The sequence below is a fragment of the Pongo pygmaeus genome, chromosome 1 (genome assembly GCF_028885625.2).
Source record: "Pongo pygmaeus isolate AG05252 chromosome 1, NHGRI_mPonPyg2-v2.0_pri, whole genome shotgun sequence".
Classification (NCBI taxonomy): domain Eukaryota; kingdom Metazoa; phylum Chordata; class Mammalia; order Primates; family Hominidae; genus Pongo; species Pongo pygmaeus.
In genome coordinates, this window is record NC_072373.2 from 165209232 (window position 1) to 165234868 (window position 25637).

The following is a 25637-nucleotide window of genomic DNA, read 5'->3' on the forward strand; positions in this document are numbered from 1 at the left end:
GTGAAAATGTGAGATTTTTTTTCTTGAATTTTCCTTTTTCCACAAGCTTTATCATTGTGTGGATATTAGTAAATCTTAAAAAAAAAAAACCCAATCTTAATTAAATACATCTCAGGTAGATCATCATAAACCGGTACAAAGTGGTCTTCTCTTTCAGTTACCAGTATCAGTCTAGTTCCTTGTATCTGTATCTCTTCCAGAGCTGAAGTGTGAACTTTTTGAGGGCAGGAACTATTCTGATTTATCTTCATAGTCACAGAACTTTCATTAATAGTAGGTTTATTGAATTTCCAAGGTCAGGCAGCCAAAAGGGAAAGAATAATTCTGGGAAGTGCGTGGGGTAAATAAAATGCAATTTAAAATTTATTATAATGACCCTTTATTGAAGATTATGTTCCAAGTATCATGCTAGGTGCTTTACATATGTCTTAATACATTTTGATTACACTTCAATTCTAAAAACTCTTCTTTGAGCTAGCTGTTATAATGCTCATGTTACGGGTAAAGAAACTAAGAATCACAACTGATAAGTAACTTGCCCAGACTGACACAGTTAACAAATTGGCAGAGCTGAGATTAGTACCAGACTCCAAAGTCTATGCTCTCACCATGACTCCAGGAATTGTCATTTTCAAGTACATATTGGAGAGAGGAAGACTGGTGAGGTGCTTATAAGAACTTCCTTTAATCAGCCACTACATGGTACCTCAGAAGACTAAAGTTTGATTTTTTAAAAATGTGTGAGTGCACATGTGTGTAAGACAAGAGGTATGGAGGTATTTCTTATAACTATGTTTTGAGCCATGTTCTTTTTTTCTGTTCAGTTTTGTATTTAAAAGAACAAATGACTTTACATATATAATTAGACTTCATCACCACCTTGACTGCAAATTGATTATACACTTAAATTACTATCACACTGTTGTTATCAAGGATTAAACATATGGGTTGTAGATGTTACAATCATTCATACCAATTTCATTTACCCCATCCAGAGGAATACATGCAGATCATGTTCAGACATGCAATGGAACCTTATCAGTCCAGATGTATAAGAACTTATCTGTGACAATCCAGATCCTCCTCTGAACTGTAATTGTATACGGCAGTTATTCTGTTTTTTGTTTGTTTTGTTGTCGTTGTTGTTTTTGGTAAACGTGTACTTTTTGTCTGATGCTAACATCTTTTCAACAGCCCTCTTTTGCCTGCTCAACGGCCAGCCTTCTCAGTTCACTGATCCTAGGAAGAATCAGAGTCTTGTCTGCCCATGATGATTTGCTTCCAGTCTGCACCAGGATAAATCACAGCTTAAACTTTACCAAACTTTTGGAGTCTAAAAGCAAAAGCAACTCACAAAGTGCAAAGGTTGGCATAACTAATTTATTCATATGAATTAGAAAGAATTTAAAGAGGAACCAAATATGGTAAAACGAGGGGCGGGGCGGGGCGGGGAGGGGGGGAAGCAGTTGATTTAAAAAATTGAGAAAAGCAAAACATGTTTGCCTGGCTTTGTAACTAAAGAAGACTGCTAAAAATGGTCTGCAAAGGTGTAAGAACCAAAAAGCATCTCCAGTGTTCTACCTTCACCAGAAACATGTAAGGAATTTCCTAGGATGGAATTATGGAAAAGATCCTCTTCAGGCCTTCATTTGCTCATTCATTGCTAGTCATGGTGCTAAATACGGGAGATATAAAATGAGTATGGCATGGCCCTGGCCTCAAAGCTTACCCTCAGAGGGAGATACAGCAACTGTGCCGTACGCTGATCTGTGAAAGGCACCAGAAAATAAATGTAAAAACCACACAGTGGGTACACAAAGGGGAGAGTGGTCAACTCTGTGAGTCTAAAAAAAATAATTCACAACAATCACATAGCGATGTTCCGTGAGTCCCGTCCCAACCCCATCCTCTATAGCCAACCCCTAAGAGAAACGACAGGTGAACAGGGCGAAATCCAAGCTGGGCTCTAATTAAATGTGTGCCCTAGAGCAACTCCTAGCACTACTCAGAGCCTCCGTTTCTCTCCTTGTAAAAGCCAGGAACCCTGCTCAACTATAAAGTCTATTTCTGCTCTGAATTATGAAATAGAGGCAAAAAAAAGAAAAACCCAGAAAGGAAACTCACGAAAAACAAAAGTGAAAGTGCCTGAAGGGAACCCAGTAGTAAACAAGAGTACAAAATTCTATATCTCACCGGAAAACGTGGCAGAGTTCCCAAATATTTTTTTTTCAGCAACTGTAAAATTCGGAAAGAATGAAATGTCTATCACTCCCTCTGAATGTGAATAAGATCAGTGTAACACGAATCTACCTTGCTCTATGCAACTGTCTTCTGAAACAATCCTCTCCGACCCTGAACAACCACTTAAATAAGCGGTTCTTAAATAAATCAATCCGTAGTGAATGGTCCATCCCCACAAAACCAATCCCCATTGAAGACCACACCAAGGTGTGCCCCACTTTGGGAAAAGGGGGAAAACGGGGGTAGAGAAGGAGGGGAAGGATTGGAACCAACATTAGATTGTGCCTGGTGTTGCCACGCGGTTGTAATAAACAACAGCGTCGAAGCAAACTGTTTTAAAACTTAGGAAATACGGCGGCCTTTAAACTCTATTATGTCCCTGCTCATGGCAATAGTGGGACTTCTCTGAACGTAGCCTACAACGGTACAGCCGCCCGGGAGGGAGAGCGAGCTCTGGGGCGGACGGGCGAGTGAAGGCAGCCAGAGGAGGGGAGCAGGCTGACAGTTCCCCCAGCTTCCGCGGCGCGTGCGGGGCCGGGACTGGCGACCGCCACAATCAGAGGGTGCGAGCTGGACCCACCGCGGTAACGGGTCTCCAGGGTGGGAGGATGGTTGCTGCTTGTCCGCTGCCGGAGCCTCCCTTCTCGCAGCAGAGGACGGAGGGCGCGCGCACGTACACACACTCTCACACACACACACACACGCACGCACACACATCCTTCCCCTAGAGTTGTGTCTCGTCTCCCTTTTGTTTTTCTCCCTTCCCGGTCATGAGACCCGGAAGTTTTTTTTTTTTTTTTTTAATCCCGTCTCTCTCCCTTTTCCAACCCCCCCGCCATCTATCACATGGCAGAGATAGAATAAAAACAGAAAAATGGCGACGGTCACGTTGTGGCGAGCCTTGCTGCGTCATTAGATAATCCTCATGCAAATAGCGGGAAGAACAAAGGAAGGGGGGCCCGGGACCCCCGGGGGCGCAGGTGGGTGTGGGGGCGGCGGCCGGGCGCGGGGGCGGCGGGGCGCGCGGGGCCAGCGGCCGCGGGAGGCGTGAGGAGGGAGGCGGGCTGCGTGGGGCGTGCGGCCGCGCGGGGCTCGGGGCGCGGAGTGTGGACGTCCGAGTGCGCGCCCGTGCGCCGCCGTGGAGCGCTGGCTGCTGCGCTCCCGGCCCCGTCTCGCGGCGCGTCGGAGCCGGCCTCGGGGCGCGAGAAGCCATGGGGCGCACAGAGCGGCTCCGGGGAGGCTGGCCGCGGCGCACACGCAGCCGTGGGACTCGGCCTGCTCGGCATCCGCACTGGGGTCTGGGGGCGGGCCAGGCGGCGCCGGAGGCCGAGGGCGCGCCACTGCCCAGCGCCTAGCGCCTGCCTTCAACCTCCTCGGGGGACCGCACGCAGTTCGCCACATCGGGGTAGGCGGCGGGGCGCGGGGGCGGCGGCGCGGGGCGGGCTGGGCCGGGCATCCGCACTCCGGGACCGACTCCGAGGGTGTTGCCGGGCTGGGTTTGTTGTTGTTAGCGCGCGCGTGTGTTTTTCCCGAGGGGCAGCGGGGCGACCTCGCCCATGGGCATTTCCGCGGTTTTACGCGGCCCTCGCTGGGGTGTCAGTGGCGACGCGGGGAGCCCCGGGCGCCCGGCTCGGCCCCCGGAGGGGAGCGGCGCGGAGGGGCGGGGTGTGTGTGTAAATGTTGCGCACTCGCTTTTCCCCCGCCCCCGCCCGCGTCCAGGGTGCTGGCGTGGGTCCCTCGCCGTCCGGCGGCGACTGTAAATAGAGCCTGGATGTTGTTTACATGAAGGATCCGGCGGGAGGAGTCTAAGAGGAGGAGGCGGCGGTGCAGGAGGAGGAAGAGGAGGGAGGGAAGAGAGAGGAAGACCGGAGTCCCCGCGGCGGCGGCGGTCCGGAGAGAGGGCGAGCCCCGCGCGGCGCTGGGGACCGGGCGCTACCACGAGGCCGGGAGGCTGGAGTCTGGGGTAGGAGGGAGAACGGGCACGGGCGGGAAGAGGGGTCCGTCAGTGGCATTTTTAGCTTGCACCCTGCCACGCAGATTCTCTCCGGCCGGAGGGGAGGAGGGTGGAGGGAGGGCGGGGAAGCCTCGGTTTCTCTGCACGTTCGGGAACGCCTTCTCCCCCTTCATTCTCCCATTCCTAGTGTTTTCCCGCTTCTCCCCGGGCTCACCTGTTTACTTCCGTCAGCTAGAGCTCGTGGTTTTTTTATATAGGCATGAGAGTCTGTTTCTTTTATTAGAAACATTATTGGGGAGAGGGATGCTTTGCTGTAATTTGTGCTGGTCCAGGTCGGTTTTCAGGAAGGGGGAGGGGACTTGGCGGAGACGCTGGCTCCTGGCCGCAGCTGACCCCAGGGCTTCTCCCTGCCTTCCTGTGCGAGGAATTCTTTCCCTCACTCTGCTGCCCGTACGCCAGCTGCCACCTTCCTGGAGAAAGACCACACCTGTGCTTATCCCTGCTTTGGAGGAGAGGTGAGCTGAGAAACCAGGGAATCCCCTGCTCTCCAGGGTTCGTAGTTATTCCCCTCCGCAATCCCAGCATTGGCCAAAAATTGCTGCTTTCACCTGCTGATTTCATTTGGCATGTCTGTCCCCAGCCCCCCGTTCCCCCGGCAAGTTGTGGTCTGCAGATGTTTTGGGATTTTCTCTTCCCTCTGGACCTGTCCCCCACCAACCAGCAACTAGCTCCTGGGCCTAGGTTGAGGGAGAGAGAGAAGTGACCCCCTTTGGCCAGTGCGCTGTTTTTTATTCCCCTCTGGGTCTTCTAATGGAATCTGCTGTCCTCCCATAGCCCCCTTTATTTTCCCCTTAAGCTTAACCCAGAGCCAGGCCTAAGCAGCCTGTGTCTGGCTTTCTTTCCCCAGGCCCCACCCTGGCCCCTTTTGCTTTTCCAGCGCCAAAAAAACGCCTCCCAAGCAGAAGACACACCCAGCCCAAGTCTAACCATTCCAAAAGGGAGGAGAACACAGAGGAAGAGCAGGGACCCAAGGGTCTCCTTCCGTCCTGAATATTCCAACAGCGTTTCCCTTTAAAAGCCTCCTAGCTTTATAATCCCTTTATTCTTCTTACCAGTCGACCCTCCCCTCCTCTTTGCCCCTTGTCCTATGATGGATATTTGGGGGGAGGGGTGGAGAAAGAGGTTGTCACTCTCTTCTTACAGTGAGGCATTTTTCTTCTCAGTCTTTTCATTTATTAGATGTTTAGCATGTAAAATATGTAAATCTGTTTGCAGGCTTATTTGAACTTGTTTTCTTGCTGGTTAAGGAATAGCTGATATTCTATAAAGGGAAGGACGGGGGGAAAAGATCAAAAGTAACACTCTGAGTTTTCCCCATTTGAGCATCCCCAGAGTTGCCAGAGAAGACCCTCCTATAGAAACCAACAGTCTCCCTTCCATGACATCACCACCTAAGCCCTTCCAACTTTAGCTTCAGAACAGGAAGAAGGCTCAAAATAGAACTACCTTAGGAATCCAGCTCCTTGAAAAGATCAACTTTTAAATCAGCTGCAGGAGGAACACAATGAACTTTGACATGGGGAGTGAGAAGGGAGAGAAGACTGTATAGTGTTCATAATTGGCTCCTTTGCGGGAGGGTTGGGGGATACTTCCCATGTATTTCAGAAAAGCTTTCCGCTAGAGTTGGGTACCTAGACCACTGAATGATAAATAGGATGGTTCGAGATTCATGTATTGAATTATTCATAAGTTTTTATATGTCAACAATAACAAGCACGTTTCAGAATATGAATTAAAGGGGGGCCTCTCTGCAGAATCTGCTCTAGATAGAGAAAGTTGTTTCAGGAAGCTAGGAGGGCACTTGAGGAAGACAGAGAACCTGAGGATGCAGTGACAGCTGCTGTGAGTATGTAAGTTGAGAGGCTCATAAACAATAATTGTAATAAACAATAATTGTAACTTTTGTAGGTGACTGATACTCTGGACAAAGAAGTAAGGATGTCAGGATTTTCCACCTTTACCTTGGAAATTAACTCCTTGTCTTTGAATCTCAGTGTCTCCATTCAGTCCCTGAATTGAGATATGCTTTCCTCTCTGAGCTAAATACTCAGTCTTTTGGAAGGGCTGCCTAATAAACGATAATCACTGAAGTGTTGACAACTTAAGAATTGGAAGTGGAGCAGAAAATACTTGGTATAATTTGAGCACTTGGTGGGTGCTGTAAGATGACTTGCTGGTTGATGGGGTAACATCTTTTACTTTGGTTCAGGTTTGAAAGAATCCAGGTGACAGAGACAGGATACCTGCCCTAATATGGTAGCCACTAGCCACGTGGCTATTAACCACCTGAAATATGGCTAGGGTGAGGAAGAGTTCAATTTTAAATTTTATTTAATTTTAAACATAGATAACTTGATTTAGTTATTGGAAAGCTTATTTATGTTTGGAAACATACTTGAGCTTACGCATCTACTTTTGAAACTAAGTGTTTTGAAATCCAAACGCAAATTAAGTATTTTGATGTAAATTTAGAATTGGGATATGTAAGTGCAAAGTACTCTTCAGATTTCAAAGACAGTGCAAAAAAAGTAGAATAGCCCATTAATTTTATGATTCCATGTTCAGATGATAATATTTTAGATATATTGGGTTAAATGAATATGCTATTAATTCCACCTGTTAATGTGGCTACTAGAGAATTAAAAATTACATGTGTAGCTTGCATTGTACTTCATTGGACAGCTCAGGCCTGCATCACTCCTTTTCATCTATGGATTAATTTCTTTTCTTTTTTTCTTCTTTTTTTTTTTTTTTTTTTTTATGTAGCGTCTCTCTCTGTTTTCCAGGCTGGAGTGCAGTGACGCGGTCTTGGCTCACTGCAACCTCCATCTCCCAGGTTCAAGCGATTCTCCTGTCTCAGTCTCCAGAGTAGCTGGGACTACAGGTGTGCGCCACTATGCCCGGCAGATTTTTTGTATTTTTAGTAGAGATGGGGTTTCCCCACGTTGGCCAGGCTGGTCTTGAACTCTTAAGCTCGGGTGATCCGCCCGCCTTGGCCTCCCAAAGTGCTGGAATTACAGGCATGAGCCACTGTGCCTAGCCCCATGGATTAATTTCAGAAGTGGTGACTGTATGAAATATTGTTATTTCATGTTTGTGTTTCTACTTTCCACTGCTGTGTTCCATGTGATGATTGGGGACCCCGAGTATTACATTATTACTGTCACATTAGGGAGATCAGTGTAAAAGTCCAGGGTTCTAGAACGGCTAGCAGGGGTGTCATGGGAAAATTTGGATACCCACATACCTGGCTATTGCTGCTTTTGTAAAAGGATCCTGGACATAGCAAAAGATACCGGAAAACAATGTGTGGCAAAGTAACAATTGTGACACCTGGTGGCATTTTAGTGATTCTACTCATCTGTCACTCACTTCTATTTATTTTTTCTTTGCTTCATCTACTTTCTGTCCCCCTCCCCCCCCAAATCATGGCTCCACTGGTGGCATTTGGGCCCACAAGGTTGCTGACTCCTTTCCTCCAAAAAAAGTACAATGCTAACATGAATAGAGGTAGTGCTGTCTTTGGGTTTTGTTTTGTCTGTTGAGATTCAGAAATCGCACTGGAAGGAACTTAAGGGCTATTCGGTGCTATTCCTTAATTTTATAGATGACAAAGTGCCAAACACCTCACCTAAGACCATATAGACAGAGACTGGAATTAAACATACTCTTGTTGATAACTGTTTAGAGGCTCCCTGAGAAATGGAGAGGTTCATCAATTAATCAATCACGTATTTGTTGAGCTAGCATTTTGTGGAAATGACCACTAAGTGTTGTGAAGGGACATGAGTAAAACAGTTCCTGACTTTTTTAGAAAGAGTCCTGTTGACTTGAGGAAATAAGATATAAACAGCACCAAATTAAATTGCAGTATACAACACAACACTTAATGAGTGCAGTGCCACTGTAGCATGTGTTACTAGTAGAAATGTGTTCATTTTACAGATGTAGGAATAGAAGCTTCGAGAAGGGTGGAACCTGCAGGAAAGTGGAGTGTAATTGTGTTCCTGGAACAGCCCAAGGCTGTAGAATTGGAGGTCATTGCAAGTCTTTGGTATTGGCCCCTTTAGCTGTCCATTAAAGGAATTTGAAAATCTGAGACCCAGCATTTTCAAATGGCAGTGCTGCAGTAATAAGGCAATCATAGATTAATTGGAGACCATCAGGGTTTTTAGAGATGTTTAGCCAGGGGTGGATCGTTCTGAAGTTTGCTGGCATATAAAACTGACTTGTGAGCAAACCATAAAATCTAAAATCCAGGGGGCGAGAGTGGTGAAATTTGATGTAGAGCAAAATCAGAAAGTAAATTAACTGTGGAGTATACAGTTGGACTAAAAATATTTGTGCTGAGTACATGTTTGAGGGGGAGAGGCCCATATAATGTAATATATGGGCCAGTCATGTATTTATAAATTTTTAGTCTTCTGGCCTTTTTGGACTAAACTCTTGGTCAACATGAGGAAGAAAGCTCATTCTTCTGTTTGTTACTGTGTCCATAGGGTTTTTTTTCGTCCACATGGACCTGCTAAAGTTACGTAGCATGAGATTAATTAGGCAGTGCTCAAAGTCAGTAAAATGATGACACGTCTTCTCTAATCACTCTCAGTTAATGCTTCTCTTCGAGAATCAGGGCTAACTTTGTATAGGGCAGTGGTCCTTGACATTTTCTTGCCTTTCTGCCTATTTCTTTTTCCATAAAAGAGAAAAAAATTCTGTAACCTGCCACCTCATCAATTTTTGGCACAAATTGGTTTTTAAAAATTCAGTATAGCAAAGTTTGGCAATAAAATGCAAGTATACATTCTGTGTACTTGTGACAAAGCAGTAGTGGACATTTGAGCAACTTTTGCTGACATGTTTATGACATCTCAGTGTGGTCAAATTTGGCCATTTTATGTAGTATCACTGAATTAGATGATAATTTTCAAATTGGAAAACAAATCACACTAGTTAAAAGACCAGTGGATTTAAATACACTAAACTGTAGTTTAAAAGTATTTTCAAATATTCTGCTTGGCCAACAACTTATGGTGCCTTCAGTTATTTACTATATAATCAGATATTCAAAGGTTTAAAACAATATTTTCATTTTAGTTTATAAATATGAGGGATGTAGCATGTTTTTTGTGCTTTTATTTGTACTCCACGTTGATTGATTGCTTGAGAAAAGGTCTTTGTCACCCAGGCTGGAGTGTAGTGGTGTAGTCATGGCAGCCTCAGCCTTTCATGTTCAAGCAATCCTCCCACCTCAGCCTCCGAAGTAGCTGGGACTACAGGCCCTGCTCATACTATTTTTTGTAGAGACAGGCTGCCAGTATGTTGCCCAGGCTGGTCTTGAACTCCTGGATTCAAGCAATCCTCCTGCCTCAGCCTCCTGAGGCACTGAGATTACAGGTGTGAGCCACCATGCCTGGCCTTGTACTCCACGTTATTTTAAAGGTTGTTTGGTATGCCAGTTTTCTATAAGTGCCTGGTTTTGTAGATAATATTTGGTATATGCTTTATGAAGAAATTGTTCCTAGTATCATTTTTAACACAGAAGAAGTAGTTTAAAATCAGTTTGGGTCCTGGAAGAAAGCATTTTACATCACTGTTTTCTCTCTTCCTCTCTTAGTATGCAGTTACTTTTTCTTACTGTATCATGAGTACCTGTAGTCACTTGTTTATAAATTTAGACAGTTCAGTTCTTAGAAGAAACATGTTGAAGAAGAAATATTTGTGATGGATTTAAATTTTCAAAAATGCACATTTATAAACATTTTCAAGAAAAAGCAAGACACATTTTTGAAACATTTATTTTAAAAATACCATTTTGAAAACCCATATTTTTCTTCCTTGAAACTGCTTTAGAATCTGAGAGAATATTAATTTAAGTAACTATTCACAGAATAATGAATTTGCTGCTTGTTATTAGGGATGCTTGGCTTCTTTTTTTTCTAATTTAGGTAAAAAAAATGAAATGAGAGAAAAATAAGGAGAAAAAGGAAGTATCTTTTACTTTACCAAAAATGTTTAGTTGTTGCATGGGTTTTGGTGATGGCTAATAGAGTGAATTTCAACTTTGCAGTACACTTACTTCATCTTTATACTTCATATTTAGACATTGAATCACACTAATATTTTGGTGAAGAACAGTCTAATAACTACTGAATATGTCAGGATTATTTATTTGTCTCCATACTTACCCAACCTTCAGTATTTCAGGGTAAGTATTCAGTTCTCCAAAGCTGACAGAATTTGTGGTCAAGAAATATTAGTTGGTAATCATCTTATCCTTTTTAGTGGAACAGCTATCTAAAATTTTACTCAAATAATCACAGTATCTTTGTTCATGTAGCAGATGTTTATAATTTGGGTAAAAATGTGCAACTATTTCCAAGAACCTTAGGTTATGGGATCCAACTGTGATTTTTTTTTTTTTTTAAATCTTCGTTGCCCTCTCGTGTTTCAATTCTGTATTACAGTTGGCTAAGACCTAGATGATGACCTCCTTAATTTTTAGATATTTTTGCATTTTGGACAATGTTGTTTTTAATTTGTATGTAGGTGGATTGTTTCATTGGATATTACTTTTCTGAAGATAAAGTCATTTTCGTAGTACATAAAGTTAATAGTTGAGTTAGATTCACTGTACTTTTGTTTTCTGACTTCCGCTGATCTAAAGAATTGATTCATCTATCTGACGTATTTGAAGTATAGTGCTAATATCTAATATGCATTTAATGAGTCTTTGAAATTGAGCAAATGCCTAATGAAAACATAATTATTTTTCAAATATCTGTCAAGTTCCACTCATACTGAAATAACTTGAAACCTTATGACATGGAAAAAACCCAAGTGAATCATGGTTTTAATAAGTTGATATTCTGATGCCTGAATTCCAATTTCAGAATCTTTTGTACTTTTTATTAAAAGTAAGAATCATCCCTAAAATGACTTCAGAGTACATCTCAAAGGTACAGATAATTTAAAAGCAAGTGATGTGTATATGTTATCATTACTTTTTAAAAAGGTATTCTGAAGGTTGTCAGTATCACCATAGGTATAGAATTGTGACATAAACTATAGTGAAAAATATCAATGTTACTAATTTGAGTACGTTCTTAGCACTCAGCAAGAGGAATGAAAGTCATTTTTGCTAATGTGCATTTTTCTTCTTAATTATAAAGCCCCACTAGTTTCTGCTTCATGATCTCAGTTACTGAGAAAACTAAAAATAAACAAAAAGTAAATGTTTTTAGAAATCCTTTTGTTTGTGTAAATTGTGTAAACTGAATATCCAATTGATGGAGTTGGACAGCTAGGGTAGGGTAGAGAAAACAAAGCACTGGGTTCATTCATTTGACTTGGTTCTAGGCATGGGTTCACCATAACTTAGCAATACATGATCTCTGGCATATCACCTAAGGTTTTTTTTTTTTTTTTTCTGCCTGTAAAATGGGGTAATAATATCTAATCTATTTCCAGAATCCTTTTTTGATGAATTAATGAATAATTCATTGCCAGCCCCATAGGGTTCTTGTGAAAACCAAATGAGAAAACATATAGAGCATTTTTGAATGTTTGGCAGATATGAAGTATTATTGTCATGTTTGGTTATGAGCACTTTGAAGACAGGAATCATGTCTTATTTATCTTTATTTCCTGAACATCCAGAAGAGGGCTTAGAACGTAGTAGTTCCTCAGTATATATATAAAATCAATCATTGAGGTCAGGGAGGCACAGTCAGTGAATCCATGCATGGAAGATATAGGCTGTGAAATATGCTGGAAGCTTACTGCATATTTGATGTATTATCAGAGTGAAAACCTAATCATGCAGTTGTTCATCCTCATTAATATGGATAAGTCATGTGTTCATCTTTCATTCTAATTTAATTCAACTGGGCCTTTTAATATTTCAGCCTCACCACTTGCTGGGCTCTGATCCTTCTTTTTCTGCTGCCTCCTCACGTCTCCAACCAGAACTGGATCTTTTAGTCCTTCACTTCATGGGGAGCCTTCAGAGAGAGTAATGCAGCCACCAGAAAGGATGCCGTTGACCGACACAGTGACTGACAGGCTGCCCTGGCTCAGTTATCACAGTGCTGATGCTGTCCATTCTAAAGGTACAGTACTGTGATAACTGAAGGATGGCAGCCATCTTGCCTTCCATCAGAGGAGCCTCACCATACCCAGGAAGAAAGAAGGTGAAAGAGGAATGTGAAACAGGTGGCCGGGACCCAGAAACCCTCTTACCCTGCACCTCTGTCATACTTCTCCCGGGGCATAGGCAGAGTTATTCTGCTTCTCTTTGCCTTGTTTTGTAACATGGGGTAGTTGTTGGTGCAGCCGTGTTGTGCTGAGTGAACATATATTAAGATCTTTGGAACCTTTAGCAGACTGAAAATAGGTAAGTATGAGTTAGTATTTCTGGAATGGTATTCAGAGAACTTTGTACCATTTTTATAAATGTGAAAGGTAACCTAATTAGAACAGCTTGGCACTTGTCAGTACACTACTAGATTTCAAAATCAGATTCTACTTACAGGGAGAAAAAAAAAGCCCAATATGTTGAACAGTATTGAAATTGTTGCATAAATAAAAGTCCATCATTGTAGACCAGCTTACTGAAGTGAAGAAAGAAAAAAAGTATATCTTTGTCTTGAAGGAGTAGATAGTGACATGTCATGTTTCTTTCAGGATATTTAGGATCTGGCCTAATTCAAAAGAATATTTACTGAATGCCTATGTTATTGCTGCTGCTGTCACCTTTACATGAAAATAAAATGTAAATTATCTTATTTCTATCAAATAAGGACTAGTCTGCAGTGATATCTGGCACATATCGATTTCAGGAATACAAAGCTGTAAACACCAAGCCAGCATCACATGTGCATGAAAGACTAGGATATTTTTTTTTGTTGCCCACACAAGAGTGCAGTGGCATGATCATAGCTTACTGCAACCTTGATCTCCCAGGCTCAAGCAGTCCTCCCGCCTCAACCTCCTGAGTCTGAGACCACAGGCTTAGGCCACCCACCTGCAAATTTTTAGTAGAGACAGGAGTTCACTATGTTGCCAAGGCTGGTCTTGACCTCCTGAGCTTAATTGATTCTCCCACCTCAGCCTCCCAAAGTGCTGGGATTACAGGCTTGAGCCACTATACCCAGCCGTGATTAGGTAATTTAACAGCACACATCTTCAACCTCCATCTTACTCTAGAGTGTACTGCTGGGGGTGAAAGGTGATTATTGGAGAACCCAGGATTCTGCCAATGCCAGTCTCTGCCAATCATCCCTCTTCCCTCTAGACTCCTAAGGACACCGTACACATGTAACAATAGCAGACAAGAAACAAAGTGCATGACTTGATTATGTGTTAGATCACAGTACTGTGCAAGGCTCAGGTGATTTCATGGAACGTGTTTTAGGCTCAGAGCCTAATCGGGTATGTTACCTCTTCCTAGGCTCAAGTCTGTATCTGGGAGCCTGTGGGTGTCTGACCGGTGTAGGAACCCAAAGCAGTGACCCATATGCTTGAGCAAAGAGAACAGAGATGGCTGAGGTTAGGCTGTAATTTGAACCTACCTACCACAGAGAGAAGAGGGCACAGGGAGGGGAAAACCATATGTGACTTTTTTTTTTTTTTTTTAAGACAGAGTCTCAGTCTGTTGTCAGGCTAGAGTGCAGTAGCTCAGTCTTGGTTCACTGCAACCTCTGCCTCCCGGGGTCAAGTGATCCTTGTGCCTCAGCCTGCCGAGTAGCTGGGATTACAGGTGTAGGCCACCATGCCCAGGTAATTTTGTATTTTTGGTAGAGATAGGGTTTCACCATGTTGCCCAAACTGGTTTCAAACTCCTGTCCTGAAGTGATTCTCCTACCCTCAGCCTCCCAAAGTGCTGAGATTACAGGCATGAGCCACTGCACCTGGCCTCATGTGTGACGTTTTAACATACTGTGAAACTTACCTACTATCAGCACTGCCAACTCCATGTCTTAGATATGGGTCAGGTGTATTATCAGGTCCTCCACTGGGACACAATGGGGAAGAAAGGGAACTGGAAGGGAGTAGTCCTCGTACAGAGAGGTTCTGTCTTATCCTTCATTGTGCCAGTCCTCAGACATTGATGGTCACTGTGTTCCTTTGCTGGTGATTGCAGTTCCCTTTAGTGTCTCTTCCCTCTGCTCTACTCAAAGAGGAACCATTCTTAGTAGTGACCCCTTGAGCCACACTTGGTTGGCCCAGAACTGTTATTTTTCAGACACATTGACCACATTATAGCCAGTACCTTCACATGTCCTCATAGATCCACAATTTCTCTAAGCTATATAAGCTACACTGTGTTTTTGATTAATTAGAGAGAGGGCTCTCCCCAGTTATTATGCTACCACTCCTGAAATTCCTTGGAGTTTTCTTAAAAGGAATTTCTGACAGAAACTCTGAAAGAACTTTTAGGAAGGGAAAGTTAGGGATTGGTAAATCCTCAAGTAATTTGAAACACTCCTAATGTTTAGTGTTTTAGCAGGTGGAAAAAAGTGCTTCAAGAAGTTATGTGTTGTGCAATCATTGGCCTTGGTGAAGATTTCACCACCTTCCCTGATCTTCCTGTTTTCCCCGTTAACTAGTTCTATAAAAATTCATTGGGTTTTATACTTATCCAACCTTGAACTCGAAATCTACAACCAGGCCTGTGGGGTGTTGAAGAACTGAGTGTTGGGTGTCATTTGCAGTCACCCTGCACTACAAACAGAGTCGTGCTGGGTCCCCTTTCCTCTAAACAAGAAGGCTGAGGCTCAGTCTGCAGCAGGAGCTCCAGAAGCTTGCCTGGACCTGGAGGTCTTTGGCATCTTCAGGGCATTTCGTAGATGTAAGGTGTTCCAACAGGTTAAGTGAGAAGTGATGCAAGACAGATCCAATGGGGTTTTTCCACTGCCTTGCTTAAAACACAGTAAGTGTTTGGTTGGTATATTCATTGCATTTTTCAGTTTAGGTGAAGTATATGAGAATGGTAAGATTGCAGTTAAACCTAGAAATACCGTATAATCCAGCAATTCCACTTCTGGATACACACCCAAAAGATTGGAAAGGCGGCCTTCTGACAGATACTGTACACCCATGTTTATAGCAGCATGATTCACAATAACTAAATGGTAGGAGCAACCCAAGTGTCCATTGATAGATAAGTAGATAAATGAAATGAAGTGTATACCTACATTGGAATATGATTCAGCCTTAAAAGGAAGAAAATTCTGACATATGCTACAATATGGATGAACCTTGAAGATACCATGCTAAGTGAAATAAGCCAGACACAGAAGGACGTATACTGTATGACTCCACTCATATGAGGCTCCTAGAGTCGTTAAATTCATACAACCAGGAACTGATGGTTGCCAGGAGCTGGGGGAGACGGGGAAATGGAGAGTTAGTGTTTAATGGAGTTGTATTTGGGGAAGATGAAAAAATTCCAGAGATGGATGGTGGCAGTTGCACAACAACATGAATGTACTTAATGCCACAAAGTACACCTAAAAATGGAAAATTTTATGTGTATTTTACCACAATAAAAGAGATTCAGGATAATAACCCTCTTGAAGCCAAAAACAGGATTTAGTTGATTTCTCTGCTCTCCCTTAGTTTTCCGTGTGAAGATAACTGCTGTTTCAAGTAAGCAATTAAAATGTAATTGCCATGTCTTTATGCATTTCAAGTTATCTAATCTGAAGTCCTTTACACGTTTCCAGAGTTTCCAACATAGCATAGCTTTAGACTTGTGTAAAATGTAAAGAAAACTCAATATAGTAGCAATGAATATTAAAAACAATGAGAAAAAGGCGTGGACAAGAAGTCACCTGATGTGGCATCTCTTGCTGGCTTTATGTCTTTTCTGGTGAGATTGGGCAACTCACTGGTCCTCTCCCTGTTCCAGTTGCCTCAACTGCCCACCTCTTTGGAGTTATGCTACCACTCCTGAAATTCTTTGGAGTTTTTTTAAACAGAAAAGGAATTTCTGACAAACTATGGAAGAACTCATAGGAAGGGAACGTTCTGGGATTGGTGAATCCTCAGGTAATTTAAAATACTCCTAATGTTTAGTGTTTCAAATTACTTGAGGATTCACCAATCCCAGACCTTTCCCTTCTTAGGGAAATCATATATATAAAATCATATATGTAAGAGACTAAAGCAGCATTTAAATGTAGCATGTTATTTCTTAAAATATTAACATACAATATATGAAATAATAGTATTTAGTTTTAAAAAGTATCCTGGTTAGTCTTATAAGTCAAGTATTAGCAGCTTCATTAAAGGAGCATTCTACAGCTTGCTGTCTGTCACGAATAGTTTTCCTATTTGTTGTTATATGCTTAAATTTGATGATAAGAATACAACCACTGAGGCTGGAAATAGCAGTAACCTTCCCTAAGGGATCACGTTTTATTAGCTGTGGGTAAAAAGCATTCATTTGTGGACTGTATCTGTTTCATCACAAAGTCCTCACTTAGAGTCATGCTTTGGAAATCAGATTTTAGTTTTAGGAACGTTGGACTACCTCCACCAGATCCTGCACAGTATTCTACCTTGATCATACCACACAGAGTTGGAGCAGACAGCTAGCTCTTGTTCCTGCCTGCCACGCTAATTTAAATATTTTGCTATGCCTAGTACATTTCTAGCTTCTCTGAATAACCACCCAATTTTAAGTATGCCACAAACTTGCCTTATCCTGTTTTGGGGGGCCCAGGGGAGACAGGGTCTTCCATGGCCCAGACTTAGAGTGCAGTGGTGCCATCACGGCTAACTGCAGCCTTAGCCTCCTGATTAGCTGAGACTATGGGTGTGCACCACCATGCCCGGCGAATTTTTCAAAAATTTTTTTGTAGAGACAGGTTTTCACTATGTTTCTCAGGCTGATCTTGAACTCCTGGGTTCAAGCAGTCCTCCTGCTTTGGCCTCCCAAGGTGCTGGGATTACAGGCGTGAGCCACCGCGCCCAGCCTAATTTTGTATTTTTAGTAGGGACGGGGTTTCACCATGTTGGTCATGCTGGTCTTGAACTCCCAACCTCAGGTGATCCACCTGCCTCAGCCTCCCAAAGTGCTGGGATTACAGGTGTGAGCCACCACGCCTGGCCTAGTTATCATTTTTAACCACAAGAATTCTTCAATAAGCATGAAACAAGTTAGGTAAGGGAGGCACCAAAAGTCCATTTTGTATTTTTCTTTCATATTTAAGACATGATGAGTGTAAGGATTCCCACTGGAGATTGCGAAGTATGAGAATGTGTGCCTGAGCTGGGTGTGGTGGCTCACACCTGTGATCCCAGTACTCTGGGAGACCAAAGTGGTCAAGACCAGCCTGAGCAACAAAGGGAGACTGTCTCTACAAAAAAAAAAAAAAGCTAGGCATGATGGTGCATGCTTGTAGTCCCAGCTCTTCCGGAGGCTGAGGCAGGATCGCGTGAGCCCAGGAGTTTGATGCTGCAGTGAGCTAGGATGGTGCCACTGCACTCCAGCCTGGGTAACAGCCAGACCCTGTCTCTTAATAAATAAATAAGCAAGCAGGCATGGAACATTCTCAGCTGGGTTTTTAAAGCTGTCTGATAAGGTTTCGGGTTGTAATAAATGCTTCTAATGTAAATATGTTAAAATGCTCATAATTGAAATGGAGTAAAGTAAGCTGATTATACCTTGCTTTGTGCATTTGGACTATTACTGTATTTTATTTTCTGTGAGATTATAAGGAGATTGATGATGTTAAAAAGTGAGAAGGAATAGAGAACCATTTCGATTTAGTCTGTAGAAAATGTATTTTCACTTTTTTGCTACTGTCTTTGTAAATGAAATTCCAGAAAAATTACTTAGACTCCAATTGGTTTTTTTCAATTTGAAAATGAGTCTCTTCCAACCAGGAATATCTTGGGGTCCATTGTGGGGTAGCTGTCTAGGGCACTTTGCTGGGAAGACTTCTGAGACCACATCTGGGCTTTGCAGGAAGGAATGCTGTAACCACCTTTCTGGGTCTACCTGTGATCAACCCGGGTGTGCTGTGGACATCAGACTGAGGAGGAGTGCTACATTTGCTGATACCTTAGTATGCAATATTTGTAGTGTAGAAGCTTAGATCCTCTGGAATGGCAGAAATTCCCAGATTTATATTGATAGGGACTAGATTTCTGGAAAACCATATTGCTGGGAATATAGACACCCTTTTTTATGGAGAGGGAATTATGGATTTTTGATTTTAAAAGTCTACTGTAGTGTAATATATAGTGTATGTTGAGACATGAATCTTTCCACTTATCATTCACTAATTTCTGTTAAAAAAAAAAAAAAAAAAAAACGACATACCTATCAGGTCTCAAGCCATTCTAATAGCACTAGTCTAATAGCATAAAATTTGCTACTGTTAAATAAATGCTTATCCCCTGTATAATTTACAGGTAGGATTTTAAGTAATTGGATCAAATAGCTAGAAGAGGCTTTCCCTTTCTCCTGTTATTTCCTTAATTGACAGGATTATTTGCTTGAGATGAGTCAATATTTGTTGAGCGCCTGTGTACCAAAGTACTCATTTCATCCTCATTGAAATCCTCAAAGAGTAGAAGAGTTCTCCACATTTCATAATTGAAGAACCTGAGGAGGCTCTCAGGCTCCCAGTGGGTCCCTAAGCCACACAGCTAGTCAGTGATGAAGCAGGCATTTGAGTCCAGAAACAATGTAAGTTAATATTATGTTGATTAGTAGGTGAGGCTTCGAAACAGAGACCCAGCATGTGTAAAATTGCTTTAAAATTTGCACTATACACTGCCTCCCCTGTCCACTGTTGCCTTTTTCTGATGCCTTCTCCACTCTTCAGCTGGAGTTAACCTCTGTAAAATGAAAGTTTGATCATGCTATCACTTAAAAACCCTCTGGTTTAAAACCCTCTGGTGGCTCCTCTTCAGCTGCCCCATGAGGCCCTGGGCAGTGTGGTTCCACCTACTCCTCAGGTCCCATCTCTTGTACCCAGTTGACTGGCCTGGCCTTTGTCAGGGAATCAAGTCCTTTCTGTGTCAGGTGCATTTCCTTCTGCCTGGGACACCCTTACCATTCAGTTCACCTTACCTCTTATCCTTCAGTTTCTGGCTAAGTACTGATTCCTCAGAGACCTTTTCCTGACATCCTGCCTAGGTCTGATCTCATGGCACTTTGTGCTTTTCCTTCAGAGCACTTGTCACAGTTGAATCACGTGTGTTGCGGGTGCATATTTTTAATGTCTTGTTAGATGGTGAATTCTGTGAAACGAACCATGGCTGTACCCGTTGTTGTGTTTGCAGTGTCTGGCATAAGCCTGGCATGCAGTTCACAGTAGAAAACTGATGTATGAGATGTGAGTGGAATGTTTCCTGTTTGCTAAGTATGGGTGAGAAGAACCCACAGCTAAAAACAAGGTGTTCAAAATCCCCACTTTCTGTGGTCAGAGATCTGCATCTCTGCAGCATTTTCCTGCAGAGCTTTTTCAAAAGGTGTGATTTCAGCAGAACCAATTCTCACATTGCCCCCACCCTTCACCCCCATAAAAAGATGACTGGAGGAGGGGGAGATGTCACCTTTTGTGGGAACTTAGCGAAGGGGAGCATGCAAATTTGACGTCATGATTTGTCTGAAAATTGGTAAGCCACTATCCCAGAAAGAGCTCCCCATGCCCAGGGCTTGCAATGCTAAGAGAAGGAGGGAGGAGAGAGACAGGGAGCGACACTACATTTGGTGGGGTGAGGATATGAGGTTCCTTGGACATCATGGCCTCCAGTGAATATGTGGACGATGGCTTGGGACTTAAGCTTTTTTGCTAGTGCCCCACAGAAGAGTACCCTCCACAACCCATCTGTGGACCACAGCAGTGCCTCTCAACAAACATGTGCCCCAAGGAGCGAGTTAGAATATGGATGGTATCCCAAAGGAAGGACCCGTGGCCAGTCAGAAAGCTCATGCCCACCAAGGTGGGTGGTTCTTCTAGGGACCAACCTCTTTTGAAGTTCATGAAGAAGTGAGTTTTTGTGTAGTCTTTTTGTTGTTGTTTGGGTTGTGTTTTTTTGTTGTTGTTTGTTTGAGACAGGATCTCACTCTGTCACCCAGGCTGGAGTGCAGGGCCACGATCATGGCTCACTGCAGCCTCAAACTTGTGGGCTCAAAGGATCCTCCTGCCTCAGCCTCCTGAGTATCTGGGACTGCAGGTGTGCACTACCTGGCCGGCTAATTTTTAAATTTTTCTGTAGAGATGGGATCTCTCTTTGTTGCTTAGGCTGGTCTCAAACACCTGGCTCCAGGAGATATTCCTGCCTCATCCTCCCAAAGTACTAGGATTACAGGCATGAGCCACCATGCCGGGCCCCGCCCTTACTCCTTTTGAAGTCCAGGTGGTTACAGCTGCCCCTGGAAGGGGCAGATTGTGGATGCAAGCCCCCTGAGAGCAGAAAAAGGCTATTGACAGTGAATGAGGGACTTCCAATTCTAGAAATAGATCCCCTTGCCTTAGGGGTGGATAGTGGACAAGGTACTAACACCAATAAATGCCTCAAAAGATTTCATTTGCTTTTGAACTTGCAGAAATGAGAGTGAAGTGATTTCTGATTTTTCCCCTGGGAAAGAAGAAAGAAACCCTTCCTCGTACAGCTGCTCCCATGAGAAAAAGTTCAACAGAAAACATATTAAATTCCCATTTCCCAAGACTCTCAATCACAGTGGTAAGAAGCAAAGGGACGACACTACAGAGGTGTCTGGGAAACTCAGGCTGATTAAAGGTATCCTCCTTGACATGCAGGCTCTGTGAAGGAAAGCACACCATATAAATCCTTTTGGACTGTTTTTTGGCTAAACCCTCAGATTTATACGAAGAACTATTTTAAGTGAATCAGTGTGTCTTTGTTTGCATCTTCTGGGATTCTGAAGACTGCAGCCAAGGAGCTAGTAAGGCTGAGAAATGGATTGAGCATTTAATCAGTTGAATACTTCCTTATGTTTTCCTGGTGTGTTCTCATAACAAGCGACCTTAGTCCAACTCCTAGTAACACATGATTGTGGAATGTGCCCTTCTGAGAAATACTGCCTTATTTTTTCATCCGAGCACATTGAAAATCTCTGAAAATGTAGATGAGCTTGTTTGGACAATGGTAATAATAATATATGCTAGCGATACCTGCTGTGTGTCTGGTATTTTACATGTTACAACTGAGTGTCACAACAGCCCTGGTCAAATGCGGGGAAAACGAAGACTTAGAAACTAGGTCACTTACCTGATGTCACTCAGTTGAAGCCCAGGTTTCTGCATTTCTAAATTTTCCACAGATTCTTAGCGGCATCCTTGACAAAGGAGGCTATGCCAGAACCCCCAAATCATGACATTTTCGTTGATTCCTTTCTTCCACCTGCAAACATCAGGATCTACTCCTTTTTTGTTTTTTTCTTTGAATATACATCACCTATTTAATAATTCAGAAGTGGAATGATGCACTTAACTGTAGGTCCGTGAGCTCAGAAGTCCCCGTGGTGTAGTAATAGCTAACATTGTTTGAGGACTTTCTATTGAACTGTCCACAACTGATTTTTTTTTACCTGTATTGTCTCAATTCTTTCACAGAAGCCACATCCCCCTCCCTGTCCCTTTTTCTGCCTTATTTGTTCATAGCATTAATACTTGCACACAGTACGTCCACACTAACGTACTTCAGCATACTTACTGTGTTTAGCGCTGCCTAACTCCACTAGAATGTAAGCTGTGTGCGATCTGTATGACTTTTTTTTTTTTGAGATGGAGTCTTGCTCTGTCACCCGGGCTGGAGTGCAGTGGCGTGATCTCGGCTCACTGCAAGCTCCGCCTCCCAGGTTCACCCCATTCTCCTGCCTCAGCCTCCCGAGTATCTGGGACTACAGGTGCCCGCCACCACGCCCAGCTAATTGTTTTGTATTTTTAGTAGAGACGGGGTTTCACCGTGTTAGCCAGGATGGTCTCGATCTCCTGACCTCGTGATCCGCCCGTCTCGGCCTCCCAAAGTGCTGGGATTACAGGCGTGAGCCATCGCGCCCGGACTTGTATGCCTTTTTGGTTATGAGATATGTCCCTACCAAGTAGGACCAGGTTCAAATGTTTTTGAATTAATGAACAATCTATATAGGTAAATGTCGTCCCCATTTACAGATATGGAAACTGAGGTTCATGGGATTAAATAATGTGTTTCAAAGTGGAAGTAGTTATTTTTAACTTCAAAATCAGTTTTTAAGTATTCATGGTAACAGTAGCTTCCTTTCCCCACTGTATTGTTAGAATGAAACAAAAAAATTTTTTGGAGACAGGGTTTTACCCGGGCTAGAGTTCAATGGCATAATCATAGGTCACTGTTGACTCCAACTCCTGGGCTCAAGCTATCCTCTTGCCTCAGCCTCCAAGTAACTAGGACTACAGGTATGTGCCAAGATGCCTAGCTAATTTTTTTTTTTCCTATAGCGATGGGATCTCACTGTGTTGCCTAGGCTGGTCTTGAACTCCAGGCCTCAAGTGATCCTCCCTCAGCCTGTCAAAGTGCTGGGATTACAGGTGTAGGCCATTGTGCCTGACACTGAAATGAAAAAGTTAACCAAAAAAAAAAAAAAGAGGTTGGGGCTGGATGCGGTGGCTCACACCTGTAATCCCAGCACTTTGGGAGACCGAGGCGAGTGGATCACTTGAGGCCAGGAGTTCAAGACCAGCCTGACCAACATGGTGAAACCCCATCTCTACTAAAAAAAAAAAAGAAAAAAAAAACACAACAATTTCAGAGCTGTGAGAGACCTGGGAGCTATTTGAGCCAGCCTACCTACCCCCTTCAGCCCCATCCCCAGTGCCAGATTCTGGGACTCAGGTCTCCTTCAACCAAATGGCCTGTTCCGCTGATGGACAGCTACACTGTCGTTGAATGGCTGCATTGCCGGAAGATTCTTTGTATCGAGCTGAATTTTATCTCCAGGTAACTTCTACCCGTTGGTCTGAGTCCTCCCCTTTAGGAATGACGAAATAAAGGAAAATATAATCTTGGTTTACTTATACTCCCCCTTGGGTGTCTCTTGTCCCAGTCCGTCAGACACTCCTGGCATGGCATCTTTCCAGCCATTTTCCATCCTGTGGGCTCCCGTTGGCATGGCCTCCAGCTTGTCCGTGTCTGACTTAAGGGCCTCATCTGGGCCTGCAGGTGGGGTATTGGGAATACCATACCCCACCCTGTTGCTCATTCATATCCCCCAAGTCTTTGAAAGTAAACTATTGTTGAACTCTAGTGGGAAGAAAGTACTGCACAGGTGGAACCAAGGATTGCTGATGATTATGAAAAATAATAGTGATGTCTGTGGACACTCTGCTCTCCATTTTTCTGTGCACACCCAAGACAGTTCTTAAAAGAGTGACCACTTATGAGTTCTGACTGTGTATAAGATACTGTCTTAGACACTTTACATACACTGCCCATTTAACTTTCTAAACAACCATATTCTTAGATATGATTTAGCTCTTGAGAAGACAGATTAGGAGAGATTAACTGATGTGTTTAAGATCACATAGCTTGTAATTGGTGGAGCTTGGATCTGAAGCTATGTTTGTCTGACTCCAAATCCCAAGCTTGATAAGATTTACTTCCAGGAGCTATAAAGAGGATAAGCTTAGCTATTTGAGGCTCCCATTTTCATTCTCTCTCAAAAACTTGCAAGAGAGATATTTTAAAGGAGTGATGACATCTTCTTCCTATCATTTGAAGAGGGGAAAGAGAAAGGAAAGGGCCTGTATTGTTGTGTTCCTGCTTGTGCCAGCTGTTCTATATCTGTTGATCTCATTTAGTCCTCATGACAGTTCTATGAGGAGGGCACTGTCATCATCACCATTGCACAGATGCAGAAACTGTGGCTCACAGAGGATAAAGCTAGGTCACTCACACAACCCCCGACTCCAGAGCCGCCATGCTTTCATGCTTCCCACCACACAAATGCCACATCACAGAGAAGGTTTTTGAACTCTAACTGCCACTCTCCCAGAGGGTCTTTAGCTAGACCCTTACCCACTGTGATAGTCTCTCTTCTCCTGTCTGTCACTTCCAATCTTAGTAACTGACCAAATTACCTAAGCAGAAAAGGAGAAAAAAAAACCCTTCACTAAATTAGATAAGCATTCATTCATTCATTAGACTTGCTGTATGCTTGGCTTTGGGCCAGAGATCAGCCATGGGAGCAAAGTAAGAAGTCTGCTGCAGTTATTAGAGCTCAGCTTTGATGTGGCCATCATGCCTTCTTCCTCCCCAGTTGTATGACCCAATACAAGAACTCATGGTGAGTGCAACAGGCACTGCCAAGACCCAATCATTTAGCGGTGCTGACTGAGGACTGTGGACCCACCAGTCTTCAGACTGAGTTGACTTACTTTCTAAAACATAGGTACAGAAATTATTTATTTAGGGACCACTAGATTTGGAATCCTACCAAATCCCATTACTAGTCTATAATCACACAATATTTTTTACCTGCATAATTCCATTTGTTCCAACCTGGTAACGTAGCCTGGACAACAGTTCATTGTTATGTTTTACAAACAGAGAATCAAACTCAGAGGAAAGACTTGCCCAGAGCATCGCAGTCTCCAAGGGTGAGAGCAGGACACAGCCTGCTGGAGCTATGAATCTTGCTGTTGCACTCAGTTGTCCTCTTTCGCTTCACTCCTCTCTTGTACTGCCCCCCAAACTGCGTGTACATCTCTCCCCTTGCCATTGGCCTGTTGGCTACAAACAGCCATCAGCTCAGCAAAAACAATGAGACCAAATTGGAACTACTCTTTCAGGCTCCACTTCCCAAGCCATCTGGTCACCCTGACTTTCCACCACACTGGTGCAGTGGTTTGCAGATTGTCATCAATCTTCACCTTCACTTAAAAGTCACGTTGACTCTCTACAGCACCAAGCTGCCATAAGCATTCTTTTTCTACAAGCAGGTACGTAGGTATTAATCCTAATGTCACACTAACCCATTTGAAAAACTTGCAACTTCATTTACTTTCTCTAAGGTAGACAATAAGCTCAGAAATTGTCCTGAAAGCTAAGGATTTCCTGTGATGGGCTCACTGAAAAACATCTGACCTAAAGCTCACTCTGCACTTTGCCAAAAAGCAGAAACAACCATCTCCACATCACCAGTTCAGAGTCCCAGCCTGCTGAGCCTCCAAACCCAGCCCTATCCGTATCTCTAACCCTTGCCAACCGCTAGCCTATCCTTGCTTTCTAAAATTATGTCCTTTCAAAAATGTTATGTAAATAGGGCTGGGCACAGTGGCTTACACCTGTAATCCCAGCATTTTGGGAGGCCGAGGCAGGCGGATTACCTGGGGTCAGGAGTTTGAGACCAGCCTGGCCA

The 25637-nt window shown here is 43.3% G+C and overlaps 2 protein-coding genes across 3 annotated transcripts in view; both read left to right on the forward strand.

Moving 5' to 3' along the window:
• The first annotated feature begins 1368 nt into the window (after positions 1 to 1368).
• JAK1 (Janus kinase 1) overlaps positions 1369 to 25637 on the forward strand; it is a 235464-nt gene continuing 211195 nt past the window's right edge. For both annotated transcript variants that reach the window (XM_063654603.1, XM_054484157.2), the window contains exon 1: positions 1369 to 3221. The gene's annotated coding sequence lies outside the window, so the exon portion shown is untranslated. The remainder of the gene's footprint in view (positions 3222 to 25637) is intronic.
• On the forward strand, positions 2254 to 21404 carry LOC134740222 (uncharacterized). Its single transcript, XM_063670603.1, has 6 exons — positions 2254 to 2448; positions 2637 to 2914; positions 3177 to 3537; positions 3597 to 3646; positions 4030 to 4710; positions 20826 to 21404. Exons 1-6 carry the CDS (start codon positions 2254 to 2256, stop codon positions 21046 to 21048), a joined length of 1788 nt encoding a protein of 595 aa, XP_063526673.1. The 3' UTR covers positions 21049 to 21404.

Bases quoted from the DNA above. Each gene is read 5' to 3' on its own strand.
- LOC134740222 (XM_063670603.1), top strand. From the start codon at position 2,254: ATGAAATGTCTATCACTCCCTCTGAATGTGAATAAGATCAGTGTAACA. The intron at 3,538-3,596 runs GTCTGGGGGCGG...CCCAGCGCCTAG, and splicing joins TGCTCGGCATCCGCACTGGG to CGCCTGCCTTCAACCTCCTC. The intron at 3,647-4,029 runs GTAGGCGGCGGG...GTTTACATGAAG, and splicing joins ACGCAGTTCGCCACATCGGG to GATCCGGCGGGAGGAGTCTA.